The following is a 20893-nucleotide window of genomic DNA, read 5'->3' on the forward strand; positions in this document are numbered from 1 at the left end:
CAGGTGACTCATAGCCTGTAAAAGCTACCCAGTGTTTTTTTTTGGTTTTTTTTAAAGGCTAAAGGTGTTAACAATCTTTTCACGCTTGTGTTTCATGTTCAAACAGTAAGGTTGGAAATGAAATGTAAAAGGGGGAAAGGTGTGGATATATAGGCAGCACGGTGGCACAGTGGTTAGCACTGTTGCCGCACAGCAAGAAGGTCCTGAGTTCAATTCCACCATCAGGCCGGGGTCTTTCTGTGTGGAGTTTACATGTTCTCCCCGTGTTTGCGTGGGTTCTCTCCGGGTACTCCGGCTTCCTCCCACCGTCCAAAGACATGCAGCTTGTGGGGATAGGTTAATTGATTAATCCAAATTGTCACTAGGTGTGAATGTGTGAGTGAATGTGAGTGTGAATGGTTGTCTGTCCCTGTGTGTTAGCCCTGCAACAGACTGGCGACCTGTCCAGGGTGTACCCCGCCTTTCGCCCTATGACAGCTGGGATAGGCTCCAGCGCCCCTCGCGACCCTGAAAAGGATAAGCGGAAGTGAATGGATGGATGGATGGATGGTGTGGCTATATATTCCAGTCTGAGATGGTCATGCTCTAGAGCAGTACTCAGTGGTCCTGAATTTTGTATATAGCACTTCTAAACTTTTATTTTCCGAAGTTATATCTAGAAAAAAAAGGAAATTCTCCTTTGTTTGATGAATTATTTTAACAACTAAAAACCATTGTGTGCAGCCTAGCTGTATGCAACTATCACAATCACAATTTTGAAGGTATTCAGCCTCATTTCCTGCTCCAGGACACATGTAGAAAAATAGCAGTGCTAGACAGATTTTAAGAACAGTGTCATTAATCAGTAAATCACCCTGAGCTTTTTTTTTGTAATTATCCTGGTGTTTTCCCATCATTTCTAGCTTTGACTGGTAGTCCAGGTTGCTGCTCCTGGTGGGACCTATTAAGTTCTTCAACGCCTCTGGCACCATGTCACTTTGGAATTGGTAAAGTCTTACTATCCCTGCATCTCTGCTTTAATTGTGCACTGTGATATCACTGGTACACACTGATAGAAGGTCATGAACCATGTGGTCAACAAAACTCTACAGTTCTTTATGTGTTGCCAAATCAATAATTAATCATGTGCGTTTTTGTATTGCAAATATTTTTTGGTACAGGGAAGTGGCATAAATAAATAACAGGAACATTTTGTAACAAATAGCCAAATATATCACAGTCAGAGAAAGGATGTTTTCATGTTAGAAGAGGAATAAAAAGGAGTGGCAGACCAACAGAAGCTTTTAGACTTGATGAATATCAAGTACTGACCAATGCAGTGCCTGCAGCTGGTTCTCTGTTTCATTTATTATCAGAGCAGTCATGTGTAATGGAGTACCAATGCTCAGCACAGCTCATTTAATTTCTCTATACAATGAACAGTTTGAAAGCTAATCAATGAATAACTTCTTAATTATACTGTGTATTATAATAATCACAACTTAAACAAGCAACTTGAAGCTTGGCATCTAATCCAGCAGTAATATTGGCTTGATACTTCATTCTAAATTGTTTATGAAAGCACAATAGGCTTTCCTATCTGACATGGCTCCTGTATCATACCAGGAAACAATAGCTGGACGCGGGTCAGGCTGGCTACCGTCTATGACAACCCAGTGAGGGTGTGTGCATGTCGGCTTCTTTGATACCCTCTTGGCCTAACAATGCAAGTACTTCCTATCTCGCAGTCTGGGACGATATCATCCTTGCAATTATGCTAAGGTTTGCAGCCTTCTGGGTCATGATGAGAGCCTGTGTGTGAGAGAGTGAGTGAGTAAACTATAATGACTGAGGGAAGCAGTGGGGCTGGGTGTTGACTGGTAAGTCGCAGTGTAATTGGACAATTGTTCAGTTTAACCCCAGGCTCTCAGGGTTCATAAAGGCATCAAAAGCTCTCCTGGTAAATACTATTAAGCAAGAAAGGGGTGGCTGAAGTACTTACTTTGGCTGGCCTTACATTTTTTTCCATGAGAAACTCCTATGTTCCTCATTCATTATGACACACAACAGTCCGGTTGATGAATACAGAGATAACACAAAAAGCTTGGCTGGAAAGTAGCAACTATGGGAAGAGACGCAAGTGCAAGAGAAATTCAGTGTTGTTTCTTAGTCCAACCTCCATGCCTTGTTTGTCCTAATGTTTTCTTGCCTTTTAAAGAAGTGCCTGTGAAAGAAGCCAGGCTGAAATACAGAGTTAGCTAAAAATGAAAAATAAAACTCACATTTATCTTGATACACTGCTGGCTGGTGACAGCACGGTACAATCTCCCCCAGCTTCATCAGAAACAAATCTCCACTTGACCCAATAGAGGCTGTCCAGTCACAGTATTAGAGCTGCACAGAGCTTGGGCAGAGGCCTAGATTCCCTTGGGACCAGGGCGTTTTTGGCATGCACTTTGGTAGCTCACATGATGAGAAGTTATCAAACATTCACATCATGTTAGGTAGCACTACTGATCCTAGATGCCCTATAGATCTTTCAGAAGTGCTATGGAATAAAAGCTATTATAATGGTCACTGCTGGTCACTGTTGACCACAGCATCCACAATTTTGCCAACATGAAGGTTCTGAACCTTCACACCAATGAAAAGTGCTCTGAAATAAATGAATGAAGTTTTGAGACATGTTAGCAAAAGTGCTGAGTGAAAAATTATGGTGAATAACTGTGTGACACAAAAGCGCTTTGAGCAGCCAAAGGAAGCTCCCAAAATAGATGTGGTGCGGTGCATTACCTCACCCCCACTCACATCAGTAAATGTGTCCATCACATTCATGCATCCTAAGCCCTGCTGACATGCCCCACTCTATGAAGCTCACAGTGCATACTAGAGTTTCCCCAGTTGGCTTGCATGCAGGGGAGAGTCAGCAGAACAGAGGCAAATGGTAGGCCTATGACATGACACTTTCAATTTTTTAAAGACCCATATTACAGTGAACCATGTAGTTCTAAAAATAGTCCAGTCTGAGTCTTTTCCGCCATTCTGCCAGGCTAAATTAAGCCTTAGGCCCAGGAGGGGTAGTGGTGGGCAGAGATAAGACAAGTCAGCCATCAGCATTGGTAATGTCTCTTTGGGTGATGGTGATGGCTCCTCATAATTCCTCAGCACTTCAACTTGGCCTAGTCATAGAAGAGCAGGGATAGGCTTGCACATTTCACGAAAAAAAAAAAAAAAAAAAAAAGGGAGACAGATGTAGTTGGACATAATAGGGGTTGAAAAGAGGGTGGGTAGGGGGGCCTACTCATGGTCACAGCTGCAACCTCGCCAGGGGATTGGATGCGCACTTCTAATAAAGCTCTGTAATCAAGTCACTCGTGCTAACCTCCCACACCCACAGAGGCTAACTTGCCAAAATGCCTATCTTGTGACACAATTTGAAAAAAACAAACAAAAAAAACAATGAAGGAAACAATGGACATGTAGTACATTAGGAAGAATGACGTATTTAACAACCAATATGTGGTGCATAATAGTATGCAGCACATACATTATTGTGCTCAGTGAAGAAATTGAGCCAGATGCTACACTAGTGAAAAGCCTATAAAATCCAATAGGAATTTCCAGATGAATAAGCACACACATACTTAGATCAGAACTGCTGCAATAATTACCTTTTTAGGTGTGCAATATTTTCATTGTGAAAACTTCAGTGGGCGACAGCTGAATACTTCTGCTCAAGATCTAAAGTGGTTGGTCTGACTAATACAGTTTTCAGCTGTGCAAGGTGGCAAGTAAACAGCAGAAGTGGCACACTCACTGGGGAGGCATTTGTTGATGAGACATCTGCTGGGCCGTGGCTTCCCCCCCTCTGAGACAGCTTTCAGTAGACCAAGGCCATGACTCAGGTCTGCACCAGCTGCTGGGCCTTGACTAGATCCATTTCACATTTTTCCCCATGATGGTCAGTGGTGCAAATACGCCATTGCCATAAAAATCCAGAAGTGATGCCGATAAAAGAAACTATGAGCTGGACATGAATCAACAGATGGTTTATAAAAAGGGCATTTGCTTTGAGGAACTAACCATCTTCACATTTAATTAAATAGACACTCTTAGTTGGACACAAACGCTGCTTTAATGCACACCAAAAGAAGATTTAGGAACGCACCCACTGTGAACATGCACACGTGTACCGTAGGTAGTTCTGACTGGCTAATCAAACAAAGTGCTTCTATAGATTAATCCTGCTAACACATATCTGTGCTGGTACTCTCTCTTGCTGGCTTCACAAGACTATGATCTTGCAGCAGTACAGAGTTTTGCTGTCAACTGAAATCATCATTAAAAGCAGTACGCATGAACACATCAGTGGTGGGGGTAGAAACGGCATAATTCTCCTTACTATCTGAGACAACATTCCTGTATCAGACATCCTAAACCAGATCACTGCATAACATTAAGCCTGACAGAAGCCCTTTAATATTGATGTGCCCTGCCACTGTAGCATAAACCACCAAACTGCTGTGGCACTGGATAACTGACAATTCTGTAATATAGGTTTCAAAAGTCAGCCTTTCATCATGTGAAAGGAAAAAGCTTTTCACTTCAACAGGTTTCACCTAGAAGCAAATTCAGCTCTTTCTCATTGAGGGGTTAAATTGTTGTAAAATATCACAATTGCTGTTTCAAATATGTGGATATGACAATGCCAATAACCTTATTACATAATTGTTTCCAAACTGTAAGAGGCCTACCAGTAGGCTTGTCTAGGTTTTTCAAAAGAACAGGTCAACTCGATAACTTTAACATTCACATAGGGGGACTGGGAGTTTAATTTCTCGATTATAGCTGATACAGTTAAACACTTCCCATTGATAAGTTTTTGGGTTGTTTTTAAAAAAAAATCCCATCTTGTGTAAAGCTAGTAGAGGGCTTCAGTGGCTTCTAGTTTCTCTGAAATAAAACAAATCAGGATTTCACTGAGACAGACAGAGATTGCATTAGACGCTGCAGCATATTACAAGACCTATAAAGGGCACATAGAGGTCAGGACAACTGTTATAACTAATGTAGTCTGTTTTATAAGATGGCAGTATCTGTTGTACAGATAATCTGCTGCAGCCCATTGTACATCCCAATGACATGTGGACAGACCCAGAAGAAGCAAGCCCCGTCTGTCATAAAAGACTGGGAACTGTGGTTTCCATTCTGCTGAGTCCATTTCCTCTTTGTGACATTAATGCAATAATTTGAAGATCCCAACAGAATAAATTCTCTCATTAGGATAAGGGATTTGGCTATGGAGTAGAACAACAGAGTCAGAGCACACTAAGCCATCATATCTCTCACTCTCTCTCTCCAGCATGTTGAATCCTTGCAGGTTTGAATTAGATTACTAATTTTGAGGCTGTCCTTCCCCACTGTTCTATTTCATGATGCCTTGCCTTCTTGAAAGCACTAACTGATTTCCTGAATTCATGAGAATACAGACACACACACGCGCACACACGCACCTCTGTCTCCTCTACATCTGTGCACTGAGTATTTGTTTAAATAGTTTAGATTAAATTTAAAAAATTAAACAATTAAAAAAATTAACAAGATAAAAACAAATAAACATGCAAACAAACAAACAGGAAAACACTCATTTTGTTAATATACAAGGTAATTTATACCCAAACAACTTTTCTTTTTTTTTTAACATTAAAGACAAAACATTCTGTGAACATTGTAAAAATGGGTATAGGATGGCTGTTGCTCACTTCACACTGATTTCCTATTAGATTTTAATATATGTGTTATTCTATCTAGTGGAAGAATTGACATTATTTATCTTATCCTGTGGGTAATATTTGGTTTTTTCCCCCACCCAAAAAACACGTCACAATTAGCTCTTTGGCATTCAAACAACTGAGGTTCATTAATTGTTCTTCATTTTAATTGCAGTCGTGTCCTCCTGGCTACAAACAGAAAAGAAAAAGCTTGAGGTTTAGTGGAATTTCTTTTGAAATCATTTTAGCATATATCACTCCGACCCATTCCAAAAATGTTTTAATCTTTCTACACTGTCACAGTAAAAGCACTTCTTGAGCCTCTTTTAGTGCCTTTTCACTTTGTGGTTTGATCTGAAATGTGAACTAAAATACTATGTCCATCATTATCTGTGCACCATTATGCTACATGTACCTTTAACATCTAGTCTATGTTGTGACTGGGATCGAAACATTCAGAGAAAATGGCACAATCAAAATCATAAAAGGAGATACCAATAAGGAAGTGTGACACTTTCTGTTCCCTATGTCAGTGGAACTGCGATTGGGTGGTCGATGAACCGATTAGATGTGAATGATGTGAAAAACGGACAAAACACACTTGCACAACAGTGACGTATTTGCCCTTTGAACAAAACCGAAGTAGGGCAGAGAAACTCGGACATAGCACAGAAAGACAAACTTGACAGATGTTATAAAGGGGAACTGACATCAGTTTTACAATACTCACTTAACATTATCTCAAGATGAGTAAACCACTGTGTAAAACTACAGTGTGCAAAATTGATTCACACAGGGTTTTCATCTACAGTGCATCATTCCTAAGCTAAATGACATAACAGAAAAAAAAAGAAAAAAAATACTACAAATCGATGTGAATGGCATGCAGGTGCAGTGTCATAATACAGGATTAAATTCCCGCGATCCATGCCTGAAATTGAGTGGGCAGGCTTCTTAAAATAAATCTTTACAAATGACACAGTTTAGCAGTCAAACACGGGTCTGCTTCCTCTCACTCATGCGCTCTACACACAAGAGATGACATCATATTGGGTCAGCTTGGGTTTTAGTGCTCAGCTTGCTATCTACATCTGCCATTTCGAGCGCGCCGTATTAGCCTACATTTACTTTTAACTACTGCCCATTTAATGGAGCACCGTCTCGTGTGCAGGTGAAGATGTCCGGTACAATTCAAGCCATGAATGACTTATATAATAAAACAATGAATGACGTACCGTTGTTGTCTTTGCATTAAATTAGTGCAGTCTAATCCTACAATCTAAATCCTAAACCCCCCACAAAAGCAGAACAAAACAGGGTGTGCAGATCATGATCGCCTGTGTAAAAAGGCTTCAGATAGACGTAGTAAAAGTATGCGTAGTGTCATGCATAGTGGACGTTACACTGTCTCAACCGAAAGCCATTGTGACCGTGCGTTGATAGTAAAAGCTCACTCACAACAATGTGCAATGGAAGGTACCACAGTCATTTTGGACGTGACAGATTCAAACGGACTGACACTCACACTGCGTGAGACTGCTAAAATAACACCATGGACAAGTTTATACACCACCCAGCCACCTTGTCTGTTGCAAAAAAAAAAAACCCCAAACGTTCACTTCACTACAAGCTGTCATTCGTTTTCTCAGCATACTCACCCCCCGAGGAACAAACCAAACAGCAAAGCTTCTTCTTCGTCAGTTCACAGCGTAAAAAAATACCCACAATTCAGCCTAGGCTTTAAAAAGGTGCAATAACGAGCAAACGTGCACACTTCGTTAAAGCCGTTAAAAACCAAACCTACGCACTTAACTCCAGCGAGCTGATGCTTGTCTCAGTACTCACCACCTCTGAGTTGCGTTCAAACAACAAGCCGAACAACGTCGAAAACAGGCGATGATAGTCATTACCAACTTCAGGTGCAACCTAATCGACACTACTACTCCTTTGTATCCACTTTTACCGCTTTGACATTTAGCTACAGTAGCTCAGCCGTTGAGCCAAGAGGAAGTGTCATTTTCAGTTCTCAGCGCGCGAGGCTTTTAGCACGAGCTGTTAACCGTTACAGTGGATGGGGTCAAACGTTGACAGCAGCTCAACAGCAGAGTGAAAAAACTACTCACCTTTTGTAAAATTCGTCCTTGGTGAAAACCGTACGCAGTTCAGGGTTATTTTGTCCGACTCTAGAGATTTCGCTGTGACTTCTCGAAGTGCTGTCAGTTGGTCTAGACTTCCTGAATGACGGAGCAGCAGGAGCACAACCCCTAGCCCGTGTTTGACAGCCACTCTGACAGACAGGCGGAAATAAAGTTGTCTCGTGTTGGGAACCGACCGCTGGAGGATGTGCGCTCTGCGCGCTTGGTATTTTCCACATAATATATATCTGACTGATTGTTTTGCGTGTACTTTATGCTCAGTTGTTTTGTCCGAATTCAATACAAATTTTTAAAGTATGAATCATTCTTACAGTGGCGCAGCATTCAAAAATAAAGATATTAATAAAGAATTTATTAAAAGTGAACGACCAACGATCCTTTACCCAATTTCCTTTGCAAATCATTAAAGATGCATGGACTGAGTCATCCCGATTCTGTTGCAACTTCAGAGATGGCAAGCCAGCTAGTCTGCTAAATATGCTCAGTACGATGATGCCACCTGCTGTTGTACTTTGGAAGTTTAACTGTAAAATTATTGAGTTTATTCTGCATCAGGGCCGTTTCCAGTAGTTTTTGCAATAGGATGGCCGGGGGAGCGGGGAGACCAATGAAAACCAGTGGAGGAGTAGGATGGGGCACAGGAAACCACAATATTTGATCCGAAACGAATACCGCGTATTCACTAGCAAGGACCTCAACCTCGGATGCAAATGAAGAATATTTGCTGATAATGATTACTGGCTCCTGGCCTAACAGATTCCACTGATACCTTTTGGATGACAAACAGAGGAAAAATGGGGAGGGAGTGTGCGGCGTGGAAATGAGGACATGTGTAGGCATAGATGTAAGGTGAGGAGAATGTCTGGATTGTAGTTTCACTCCTTAATATGATAATAAAAATGAACTCAAGTATTATAATTTTCAGGCTTATACAGACCTGTTTCCTAATACAGACATTATGCCAGAAGTGGCACTTGAGAGTATAAACACTCCCAACATCAATTCTTTGTTAATAAATTCATTTTAAGGCAGAATTAATTTAATTAATGTAAATGTATTTAGCATTACTGCCTATTAGTGCAAGCAAAAGTGCTTGCAGAATCATATGCTTTGTAACACTCATTCACAATTAATGATTTATTATCGTGTCACTTTGGTGTTGATTAATTAATCATATTCTGCTGGGTAACTTTATCTACAGTAGATTTATGTTAGAAATCTGAAAATATAATAACTAACTCAAGCTTTAAAATACATTTTATGGAGTAAAAAATACACTATATGTATAAAAGTATTTGGGCACACCTCCTAATTGTTCTTAATTCAGATCATTTCAGTCCCATAGCCACAGGTCCACAAAACTCAAGCAGCCACACGGAGTACACACAATGGCACACCCTGCCTTTACAAATATTTGTGAAAGAATGGGTCATTCAGTAAATTTGAGCATGCCCCTGTGGGAAGTCCATTTGTGAATTTTCTTCCATTCATTTATACCACTAAATGGTGTTGTTGCAAAGCCACACTTGCCACAGTAACTCAGCCACACAGCGGTACACCATGTAAAGGTTACAAAGCAGGGTCACAAAGTGCTGAGGCACAGAGTTGCAACTGTCCCTTAGTATTAAAATCAAAACTGTGCATCAGGAATTTCGTGGTGCAGGTGGCCCAGTATTTTTGTCCATATAATGTATCATATTTGAATTCAAAATATACTGGAGTAGAGCGTCTCATGTTTTGATAAAGTTAAGTACCAAAGTGCATTACTGAAGTGCAAGCTGTCTTCGAGTAGAACTGGGCATTATATGATTAATAGTATTCTCGTCCACTGGCATCACTGGGATCACACTATCACTTTTTATGTCTGTCCAAGTACAACACTGAAGACACCACCTGATAAATTTGCTGTTAAAATGATAACATTTCACCAATTATTTGACAGAATTATTTCACTAATTTAGTCAAATTCATATCTAATGACCAAAAACAATGCCAAAATGATACCAAAATTAAGGATGTAAATGTCAACGTTAACCAAAAAACAAAAACTAATTTCCATAGACTGTCAATGAAAGATCGTTACTGAGCATATTCTGCTCATATAAAGTAAACTGCATTTTCCTAAAGTTTAGGTTTTCAACATAATACACTAAATACACCAAAAAAGGTTAATAGTAAACCATACGTTTTTGTTTCTTTGAATGCTTTTGTGATTTTTTTTGTTTTGTTTTATCTGTTTTTTTTTGTTGTTTTTTTTTAATAAAGCATGCTAAATCTGCTTTTTTAAAGGTTTTGCATACTTGATTCCCCCCAGCTTAAGCAGTTGTAAAAATTCGAGATTGTTTTGTTTTTCTTCAGCTGTCCGTAGATTTTCTGTAAAACTACTATAGAAACACAAACACATTTTGTAGTTCTTTTGGTCACTACTGTTTGAAAATGTTTCTGAGTTATTGTGTGAGCACTGGGGCGAGGAAGAGGCAGCTGGCAGGGATCAGCAGTGGCCTCAATGAAAAAACTGGCGTTCACCAATCACCTTCCGATGCTAATCCTTAGAGTAGTGAAAAAAAACAAAGAAACTTATTAACTATCCAAATGTGATAGGAAATGTGCCTGTTTAGATGTTTTACCATACATTTCAAATCACTCATAGAAAACTTGGCCTCTATTAATTAGCGGTGACTGTTTCAAAGTTTTTGTGCTAGTTCTATTAAAAACTGCGATTAAATGTTTTATACGATTCGTTTATTATCAAAATTCTACCCAGGCGTATTCTTGGACAGCTTGACACCCGGGGGTCCTACCAGTTGTAGGCGCTCTTCCAAGCAAGCTGCAAAACACAAATCGATTGTTTATTTTATGTTTGTTTACATTTTTCGGAGCGCATAAATGACTTCGACTTTGCTGTCGCCCATGGTGGATTATTACAATGATGAAGAAGAACTCGATAGCGTGGATGACGACGACGATCGGAGTTTCAGGGGGAGAGACTCGGAAGAAGGTAACGTTTTCAACAATATCTTCCCCGATTGTCGGGCTCTGTCTAGTTGTTGGAAAAAACGGAAATGCGCGCTTTATTGTATGAATTTGGATGTGTTTTCTTAAAATGCAGCATTTAAGTCGTTTTCCCCCTTCCAGTGGAAACCGTTTGTCCATGTAGCGTAGTATGCGCAAGTACAAAACAAGTTAAAATGTATTTCTCGCTCCCAAAACTGGAAAGCTACTTCAATGCAGCCACACGTTACTTAGTTAGCTTTCTAGCTACGTTTAGGTACACAGTGCCACGAGCAAAGAGTCTGCCTGGTGAGGAACTGTCTCAGAAGTATGTGATTTAAGCTCAGTAAGCAAAGCAAACCGTTCGGTTTTTTCAGAGTTGGCAGCAAGTCGAGCGAAAGAAATAATCAGTGATAAACACGCTAAGATTGCTAGCATTAATTTTTTAGCGTTATACACAAGAGCATGAAAACACCACTGACCACAGTGCCTTGACGTACATGTGCGCTTAAAACAGTGCTCCCGAAGCACAGCTATAAATTTCAACTATTCGTTTTTTTTCTTAAAAAAAATTATGGCAGTTCAAACGTTAATTAGCCAACTTGCTACGTAACGTTAGCTCCGGGCATTGACAGGTCGGCAGGAAGGCAAGCGAAATCCTGCGTGCTGTGTCCACTGCTCTGCCCTTTTCACACACTTCACTGAGACAGAACGGATTGCAGGGAAAGGGAAAGAAAGACCGGATCAGAGGAAGGCGATGACAACACTGCAAGGTTAGCCAATTCCCTGACATTGACCTCCAAAGCGAACAGCTGGACTTATTTTTCTTCTCCTCTCCGGATATGTTCTTCTAAGCCTAACTACGTAAGCTAGAGTCGGGTTACACTCTTTATCAGCAGGCGCGGCTAACTTATGCTAGCACATTAATGCTAGCCGAAAATGAAAGGTGCTGTGTCAGCTTGAATACAGAGAGGGGCCTTAGTCTTTGCTCGTCTTGACGTTTCAACGTAAAGCCGGTGAATTTTTTTTCGTCAGACATATGTGGTTATAACTTGGTTCCCGAGCTTCTGACATCAAACCAGGTTTGGTGAAACATGCTGGCGTTGTTTCGAGAGAGTTGCTGTTGGATTGACAGCACTACCAAGTTAGCCGGGATCTGTACTGGTAATTACACCTTGCGAAAAGTGCTTAAAAATATAGATCATCACTCTTTCTATAAATGTCATCGAGAAAAAAAGCCCAAGGGCAGTTAAGCAGATGTACCCACTTTAGTTTGGTTTAGCTGAGCGTTTTCTGCAGTCGATTCAAGAATACGTAGAGGTATCAGCTGTTATCCTGGCATACGTGGATTTCCCACTGTCTACATTATCAACCCCAGGGCATTCCCAAGCAGGGTGTAGACCATTACTTCATCTGTGCCACGCACGTACTTTCATCTGCAGATATCTCTGCCATCTGTGCATCAAGGTTGTTTTTGAAAACTTATGCCTGTAAACATTCCTGATATGATCACATGTGAAGTATTTGGGGAAAAAATGTTTTCAAATTTTAGCTGAGAAAATCCTTTCTTTTTTCTTCTTGATTTTCCAGACACTGAGGATGCCAGTGAAACTGATCTTGCCAAACATGACGAAGATGACTATGTGGAAATTAAGGAGCAGTAAGTTTCTTGCCAACTGTGGATAAGCAGCCCTAACCTTTCACTGAAAATCATTTTTGGTGATGAAAGTTTTAAGTTACTGTGCTATTGTAAGGGGGTTGGGACTTTAGCTTTTCTTTCATTGCAGAATGTATCAAGACAAACTGGCCTCTCTGAAAAGGCAGCTGCAGCAGTTACAAGAAGGTAATCATTTTGACTTATTTTCACATGAATGGAGGTGTCAGGAATTATCCATATTTGAAGGACTCCTGCCTTTTATTGTGTGGTACTGTGTGTGAGCATGAGGATTAATTTTGACTTGTCAAGGGCATAGCTAAAACCTTACTTATTAGTCATGGTGCTTAGTGGTTAGGAATTACATCATCAGGCAGAAGAGCAGTTTAAAAGTGCTCGCTTGTCATTGGCTAAAAAGATAAAACAGTGATGACAAATGGCCCTCTGCCATGAGCTCATTTTTATTGTTAAGACTGTCTGTTGTTTACTGATGCAAACTGCTTCTAAACTGCTGAGTGAGCTGTTTGAAAGTACTGTCAGCTATCCCAAAAGGCTTTTACTGCTCATGCTGATGATTGTAGAAACTGCAGAATGATAAGTTGTTTTGCAAATCCAAAAGTAATTACAGTGTCAGTGTATTCTAGTCTACCCTGTGGTTCAGTGTAAAAGGTGTGGCAAAAATAAATAAATAGTAGTGGGTAGTCTACAATACTGTATGGTGTGTTTTCATGAGTGAACAACGCCCAGCATTAATATCTAAAACACATTTGTCTTGTCAGGCACACTGCAAGAGTATCAGAAGAGGATGAAGAAGTTGGACCAACAGTACAAAGAGAGACTTCGGAATGCAGGCAAGAACATGAAGTGCTTTACTTCTGATGCATCCATGCCAACCAATGTTGGACATACTGTTTAGATTTAAGGAAGCTTTCTGCTCTAGTTTGGCTTGTTCATTCAGGGAAATGCACAGAGCTACAGACGACTGTGTGTACCTGAAAATAAAAATAGCCGCTACCATGGATTTAAGAAGAGAAGTATGGGTAATGAAAGAATCAAGCCAATGTCTTGGTTGGACTTTTTAAACTGCAATTTTTCCCACACACTTAAATTGACCTTCCCATATAAGGCCTTCTTTTGAGGTGGTCTTCAGTATCATTAAGCTGCTTCGTAAGAATAATAGTAGTCCTTGTTCTGCTCTGGAGATCTGCTGTGAGCTGGATAATATAAACCTGCATCTACTGCAAACTGATCCTACGCTAGGCTTAAAAAGATGACAAGATATAGTTCCAGGTGGTGGATTTGGGAGTTTTAGCCACATTATCAGAGACTAACTGAAGAGACAGCTGACGATATTGCTCAGTTACTTGTTATAAAAGCTATATATGTATATATTTTAAGTTTTTTGGTGGTTGACTTCACACAACATGTGTGCCTTCTTCCGCAGGGCTCCTGCTCACATCCACATGTCCCAAACACATAAATCCATGCGATGCACTTAACTGTATTGGGTGGAATGAAAGCGCATACTGTCTACTCATTTAAATTAACAGGATGTTGTTTTGTAAAAAACTGAGCTTCTTCTCTCTGTTTCCAACCTGTCCTCTAACCATTCGGCTGCTTTAATTATATTGGATACTCGGCTTTTGTTGACTCCGTAGCTTGTCTTGTTTGTGATCAGCTTTCTCCTTTGCTTGCTGTGTGCCAGAATGGAATGTACTTAGTTTTTTGCTGATCAAAATGAGTGTTTATTTAGTTAGGAATGCAGTGCCAAAAGGCTCTGGTAGTACACTCATAATCACTGCAGTGGAGAATAGAAAGTATGTAATTACCAATGATCAGTTAATTTCTAATGCTAAAATGACTAAAAGATAAACAGTCAGTGCCTTATTGTTCTCGGAGTTTTACTTGAACTTCAGTATTTTACTATAAGCTTCTGGTACTTTGTGCTCCTGTGCTATAAGCATTCTCTTTTATGATTTTTGAGGGTAAATAAATTGAATTTAATGACACAGAACAACGGTTTGCTTCGTGTGACCAGTTGTGCTTTATTTTTCCCATTTACAGATCTATTTCTCCAGCTTGAGGTAAGTGCAACAGTATCTCAGATGGTCTGACGCTAATGTAAAATCAAAATCAGCCATTATTTTTTTTATTTTTTTGGACATACAAGCATAAATTTCTTCTTGCTTTGTACCTTCTGCAGACAGAGCAGGTGGAGAGGAACTACATCAAGGAGAAAAAGGCAGCAGTGAAGGAGTTCGATGATAAAAAGGTTGAGCTAAAGGAAAACCTAATTGCAGAGCTGGAGGAGAAAAAGAAGATGATTGAGAACGAGAAATTAACAATGGAGCTGACAGGCGGTAAGGGAGCCAGAACAGGATTATTAATCAGGGACTTGCTCAGCAAAAGAGAGATGGGGGGGGAAAAAAAAGTATGTGGGTGGCTGTATTTTACTTCTTTCTACATATTTTAATATTAAGTCATCAAATGAAATCTGAGTTTTCAGATACAGTTAAGATGCTAACCTCTATTCATCTATGCATCTGGAGCTCACACTCATATTTCTTCTATTCATAGACTCCATGGAGGTAAAGCCTATCATGACCCGGAAGCTGAGGAGACGGCCCAACGATCCAGTCCCAATACCAGACAAGCGGCGAAAACCTGCACCAGATATCCTTTGCATAAACTTGTGACTGTAAAATATTCCAGATTATTTATACTTGTAGAATTTGTTCTTGAGATAACTTAAAATAAAAACAAAAAAATGATTTTGTGTCTTAAAAACCCCCCAAAAAACTTTCTTTAACTCTTCAAACCTCAGCTAAATTATTTGCTAACAGATGAGCAGATAATGGAAGATTTAAGAACACTTAATAAGGTGAGTGCTTCTAAATTTCTAGATGTGACGTGTTTATGGAAAGCAATATAACTCAGCAATTCCTTATAATAAATCTTTTCAACCCTGCTTTTTACAGCTGAAATCACCAAAGCGACCAGGTATGATTGCACGTGCCTTCTACTACGGATTTTTATAATGAACATTTATGTGTGTACTGAGTTACCTCTCAGACGAAGAGAGTAGCATTGGTCTTCTGCTAGGAGAAAGGGTCAATAAAATGCATCACAGTAATATTTTGTTTCTTACATGTATATTAGCAGGGGGCATTAATCGGGTGTTTCTCCCTCCCTAGTGTCTCCCTCATCTCCAGAACATGTCCCCTCTGCTCCCATGGAGAGCCCCACCCAGCGTTATGAGGCCCGCATCGAGGATGGGAAACTTTACTATGATAAAAGATGGTGAATTTCAAGTTTTAATCTGTGCATCTCTGACACGATAGCAATTCATACACAGCGTCGCCACTAGATGGCCACATTGTTATGCGTTGGATGTTAGCTTGAGCCTGTAAAGATATTTTACAACCACTGTGATAGCAGCCTCATTTTTTTCTGCGCTACAGAAAGAGAGATTGCTTAGGAGCTGCTGAATACTATGCTTAAAGGCACTGTTAAAAATGCATATTTGTAGAATATGTCTGCACAAGAACCAGCAACGCACTCCCTGCTGTTATACCAAAATAAGAGTGAAAATCCCTGAATAGACACAGCCCTCCCTTGCCCTTCTATTTCAGAGCTGAGTTGTGAATCAGACACGTCAGAGCATAAGGTCATTTGAAGATGGGTAAAAATAATAGAATTCTGTCCTATTAGCTGCTCATATAGACAAAGTAATTTGAGAAGACAGAGCTATGTGCACTTTTCTTTCAAGGCAAAGTCTCATTTATTGATGGCTAAAGAAGATGCCACCACTGGAAAGCCTTCTCAAAAAGCCACAGGGAGGCACATGCGTCATTATTCTTCAGTGGGCCCTTAATAATGAAGTACCTTCTGTCAGTCTCTTCCTCTAGGTTTGTTCTGTCCTCTATAAGGTTGGAGCTATTAAAAAATAACAGACTTTTTGTTTTGATTTTTCATTCCAATTATCTACTTAGTGCCTTCTCAGGAGTAATGTGGTTTATTCAGCTGGGTAAAATTATTTATAATGAACTTCCCTCCAGTCTGCACTTGTTTGTTTGATGTTTAGTCTGTGTGTGTTTATGCTGACAGGTACCACAAGAGTCAGGCCATCTACCTGGAGTCAAAAGACAACACAAAGATCAGCTGTGTCATCAGCACAGTAGGAACCAATGAGGTGGGTTTTAGTTCTCATTCCAAGCATCAGCATCTCATTCAATTGCGTACAGAACTGTATAATTAATTAAGATTGAAGTATTCTGTGTATATAGTCTTTAAAAAAATTGTCATTCCTATAAGATGACCAGACAAGAAGACCATAAGCATTGTCCTATCCAATAAGATAGTCTAAGCTCGACATCGTATGTTTCTCCATGGCATAGCGCTCAGTTGTTTTCCAAAAAAACATTAAAAAGACATCAGCAAGACACACTGTTGCGCGGGGCAACATATTCCATCATTACCAGACTCTATGCCACATGTACTATCCTGCTGCTGTGAATAGTCACCAGAGCACTAAATGTTTATTGATAAACAGCTGAAAATAGTCTCTGAGTATACAATTCTGTTTGAGGAACATCTGCTAAAAAGTATGGTGCCCAGCTGTTTTAGGATATTAGGGAACAATTTGGGAGGGAAAAAAACAAAGGAAAAATCAAAATGACATTTGAGACCAATTGTGCAGCAGTTGTACTTCTGGGTTTCCACAAGCACATTACAAGCTTGAAAATGCCTTGCTTTTTTCTTTTTTTTCTTTTCTTTTTTTTTTTTTTTAAGTTAATATATTGTATTGATATCTGATAGGACTTCTGATAGCTTTTACAATTTACTAAAACAACAATAACACATCCTCACATAAGAAAAATGGTACACCCTCTATTAATTCTAAGCTTTTTAAATACAGAGACATTATAAAACTTATGACTCCCTTTCCAGGTTTTAAAAGTTAGATGAACAAAACAGGAATATTGAACAATTTCATTATTTATTTAACAAAAATAAAAACACACACACCATGATTTACTGTCTTTTAGCAGCAGTGACTTTAAAGGTATAGTAAGTAATTTTTTGCGATTATTTAAGAGAAAAAACAATGTTGTAATAATAAATGTTCATTGATGAGTGTGTAATTGCACTTTTCAAGAAATTAATAATCTCACAAAACACATAGGGGCATAACCTGGTTTGTGAAAGTCACCATGGAAGTTACTGTTTCATTTTTATGTATGTGGGTTGAGACCAGCTACATACATAGTTTGTCTTATAAATTCCTGATAAATTAAAGATCACAAACAACTCTTCCAAACTGTACATGGCCATTAAAATTTCTACATGCATCCTTTTGACATCTCTTTCTCATTATGCCTTTCTCCTCCCTCATTTCCACCTAATCCTCTTCCTCCACAACTCAGCCCTCATCTCCTGAACTGAAGGCAGGGGGCTAACACACTAAAATGTGCATAAATTAGCTTATTGTTGCAATTTCTTATTGTCAGCAGATTACATATGCAACCCTCTGGACAGCTGACTATGAGCTGGCTAAACAACAACAGCTGGTTGTAACCTAACATTTTGACAGCTAATGTCAGGCTTGAGTATACTTTAAAAAAAATAAAATAAAATTGCACTTTCACTCTGGTAAAAAGTTTGTTTATGTTCTCACATTGTATGAAGGTTTATTTTCCAAGTTTCAGAGTCCAAAAATATTAGATTCAGGGAAATTTCTTTACTAATGCCAGGAAACAGCAGCTAACATCAGTAATGACAACAGCACTTACCAATAGAAATGTGCAAGATATGCTCAACAACTCACCTCAGAAATGCTGTGATCAGACACAAGTGAGACTCACTGACTAATCGGTCTGTATCAGACTTCTTTAAAAAAGCTTTATAGCCTCTTCCAGAGTAAATAGACATGGACACATTATTGAGAGCTAAGGTAAACAGCAAGCTGACTGCCTATACTTCAGTACACATGAAGGGTGACCAGAGTTGTTTGTCCTACTGCGAACGCCGTAGCTCGGATTATGCACCTGAATTAGGAGAGGTAATGCCTGTATTATTCTTCAGTGGAAAATCTACATTGTAACGAAACAGGAAACCCCTTTTAACTCTACACTCCACCCTTCCATGCCATCAACTCAATGTGTAGTTTCTTTTCTCGACAGGTGCGTGGATGGTCACGGCATAGATTTCCCGCAGTATAAATCAGACTTCAAAACCAGAATTCAGTTAAATGAAATCTACTGACATCTACGTGGTTAGACAGCTCTCTTAAGGTCCCGCCACAGCATTTTAATCAACTTGACGTCTGGAGTTTTAAAAAGAATCAAGGTGTTGCAATGGCCATTCAGTCGTGCTCAGAGGAGTTTATGGTTGACACAATGCCTGTAAGGTGCTCAAGTCCTGTAGGTTCAAAACAAACCCCAATCAAGCCTGTCTGTAGTTCTTGGGGTTTTGGCAGTTTGTCTGAGCACTGTATGGTGGCCTCAGGGTGAATTTGCTGGAACATCTACATTGGAAAAACTGGTAACTGCTTTGTACTTGTGAATAATCTTTCTCATTGTAGAATAATGAACTTCACTTTGTTTGGAAATTGCCTTTTAACTCAGGCAAATGTTACAACTCAATACGGTTTTACCTTTTCAGCTAACCTTTCCCTTATGTTCATTAATAACGATAGACAAAGTTATTCATTACTGATTTTTGAATGAGGGTAACTTCTCCCTCTGGTATAGCCTACATTATTTGTTGTCATGCTTGATGTCTTTGTGCAGCTCCCTTTTTCTGTTTGTGCCATACATTATGCATTATGATGGGTGAATACCATTACATTAATGAAGTGCAACCATTAAAGTTTTGCTTGAGTAGTTGAATGAAAATGGATATCATCAACTGTTTCATTGCACAGATTTGACTCTTTTTTTTTCTTTTTTTTTGATTCACAAAACAAAATTTATTAAAATGGAAGGAAAACTGTTCATTTTTAATGTTAAATGTGAATTTATTCATGAGGAACTTTTCCAGCTTCCTTTTAACGTGCACATGAAGAAGAAAGCAGTTTGGCTGTATTGAGGGTTTCTTCTGTGTGTGATTTCCAGATTTGGGTGAGAAAAACAAGCGACAGCACAAAGATGAGGATCTACCTGGGGCAGCTGCAGAGGGGAGCGTTTGTCATTCGTCGGCGGTCGGCTGCGTGAAGCATTACCACACCCAATCCCATCTGTGCGTTTACCCATCCATCCAGCCAGTGGCTCATTCATCCAGTTTTGGAGTCTAACATGTGGCCTCACATTCATATTTCATTATCTTATATACACTACCCCCTAAAACACAAATATACACAGACGAGGTCTTCTGTGGCTATGAATATCTCATCCAGTTTTTTCCCCTCATTAACCAAATGCTACTGCAGTGAACATGGCCAGATATCCAACTGTTTTCCAGCCTTATATTTGTCACTATGTGGCATGCATGTAAAACTGGTTTGTGGTCACAAAGATGACTTGTTTTGATTACAAATCTTTCCAAAGCAATCTTATTTACATTTATCATTAAGTTATTAAGTAGTTCTCAAACAGCCTGATTTGAATAACAGAAAAACTAGCGATGTGTGACCGATCAAGTACTGGAGGGAAAGAAAAAAACTATACAACCGAGGAACTGCTGCAGGTTGAACTGAATATAGAAATCCCTCAACTAAAATTACAGTTACTTTATACAGGAAGCAATGCCATTTTCAAGAATATGCCTTTTTTTTTCCCAGTATCATTATGAAGTAAAAGTTTCTTCCTATGCTGATCTGATGATTTTTTTTTTTCTTCATTTTTTGTAATTTGTTATTTGAGAAATGTTTTTTGTGACATGACCTTCTCCATATGTGAAACTCCTGGATTAGTTTACCAGTATTTGCATGTGGAGCATTATTTTGTGATTTGTACTGTATTCCATTCTATTAAAGATGTTTTCTGCTTAATTTCAAGCTTCAGTTTTATTGTTTGTTTGTTTGGTTTTTGTTTTGTTTTTTTACTTTAATATGAAAAGCACCAAACCACAGTTGACAATCTAGAAAAAAACAATTCACAACACAAAAACCATTATTTATGGGTATTTAAGACACTTGAATAACACATAGGCCTGTATTTACTGCTGGCATATAAATTAATGACTTGTTAGTTTGGTGTCGCTTCAAACAACTGAAAGTAGTGGTTCTTGGTATGATTTGAGTACTGGCCCTCATGAACTGGGAGCCTCTGGCTTTTGGGCTATATTTATTTGGAGAGAAATGTTCAGGTGATTATTTTGTACAGGGACCTCATTGCTGTTAT

General features: G+C 39.3%; 2 protein-coding genes across 8 annotated transcripts in view; one reads left to right on the plus strand and one right to left on the minus strand.

Moving 5' to 3' along the window:
- Positions 1-8048, minus strand: part of taok3a (TAO kinase 3a) — a 64549-nt gene extending 56501 nt beyond the window's left edge. For 3 of the 6 annotated variants that reach the window (XM_026188222.2, XM_080309415.1, XM_026188223.2), the window contains exon 1: positions 7874-8048. The gene's annotated coding sequence lies outside the window, so the exon portion shown is untranslated. Of the gene's footprint in view, positions 1-7408; positions 7445-7595; positions 7728-7873 lie in introns of those variants that run through there. The other 3 variants (XM_026188224.2, XM_080309416.1, XM_026188225.2) reach the window with 2 other exon arrangements.
- Positions 8049-10689: 2641 nt separating this feature from the next.
- suds3 (SDS3 homolog, SIN3A corepressor complex component) lies at positions 10690-20541 on the plus strand. Of its 2 annotated transcripts, none has more exons than XM_026188226.2 (12): positions 10690-10904; positions 12488-12557; positions 12685-12740; positions 13331-13402; positions 14616-14635; positions 14755-14911; positions 15129-15224; positions 15371-15432; positions 15530-15551; positions 15746-15851; positions 16659-16743; positions 19667-20541. In XM_026188226.2, exons 1-12 carry the CDS (start codon positions 10793-10795, stop codon positions 19763-19765), a joined length of 957 nt encoding a protein of 318 aa, XP_026044011.1. In that variant the 5' UTR covers positions 10690-10792; the 3' UTR covers positions 19766-20541. The 2 variants fall into 2 exon arrangements, with proteins under 2 accessions (XP_026044011.1, XP_026044012.1); XM_026188227.2 differs by lacking the exon at positions 10690-10904 and adding an exon at positions 11525-11670.
- Positions 20542-20893: the final 352 nt, after the last annotated feature.

Source organism: Astatotilapia calliptera, chromosome 12 (assembly GCF_964374335.1).
Source record: "Astatotilapia calliptera chromosome 12, fAstCal68.1, whole genome shotgun sequence".
Classification (NCBI taxonomy): domain Eukaryota; kingdom Metazoa; phylum Chordata; class Actinopteri; order Cichliformes; family Cichlidae; genus Astatotilapia; species Astatotilapia calliptera.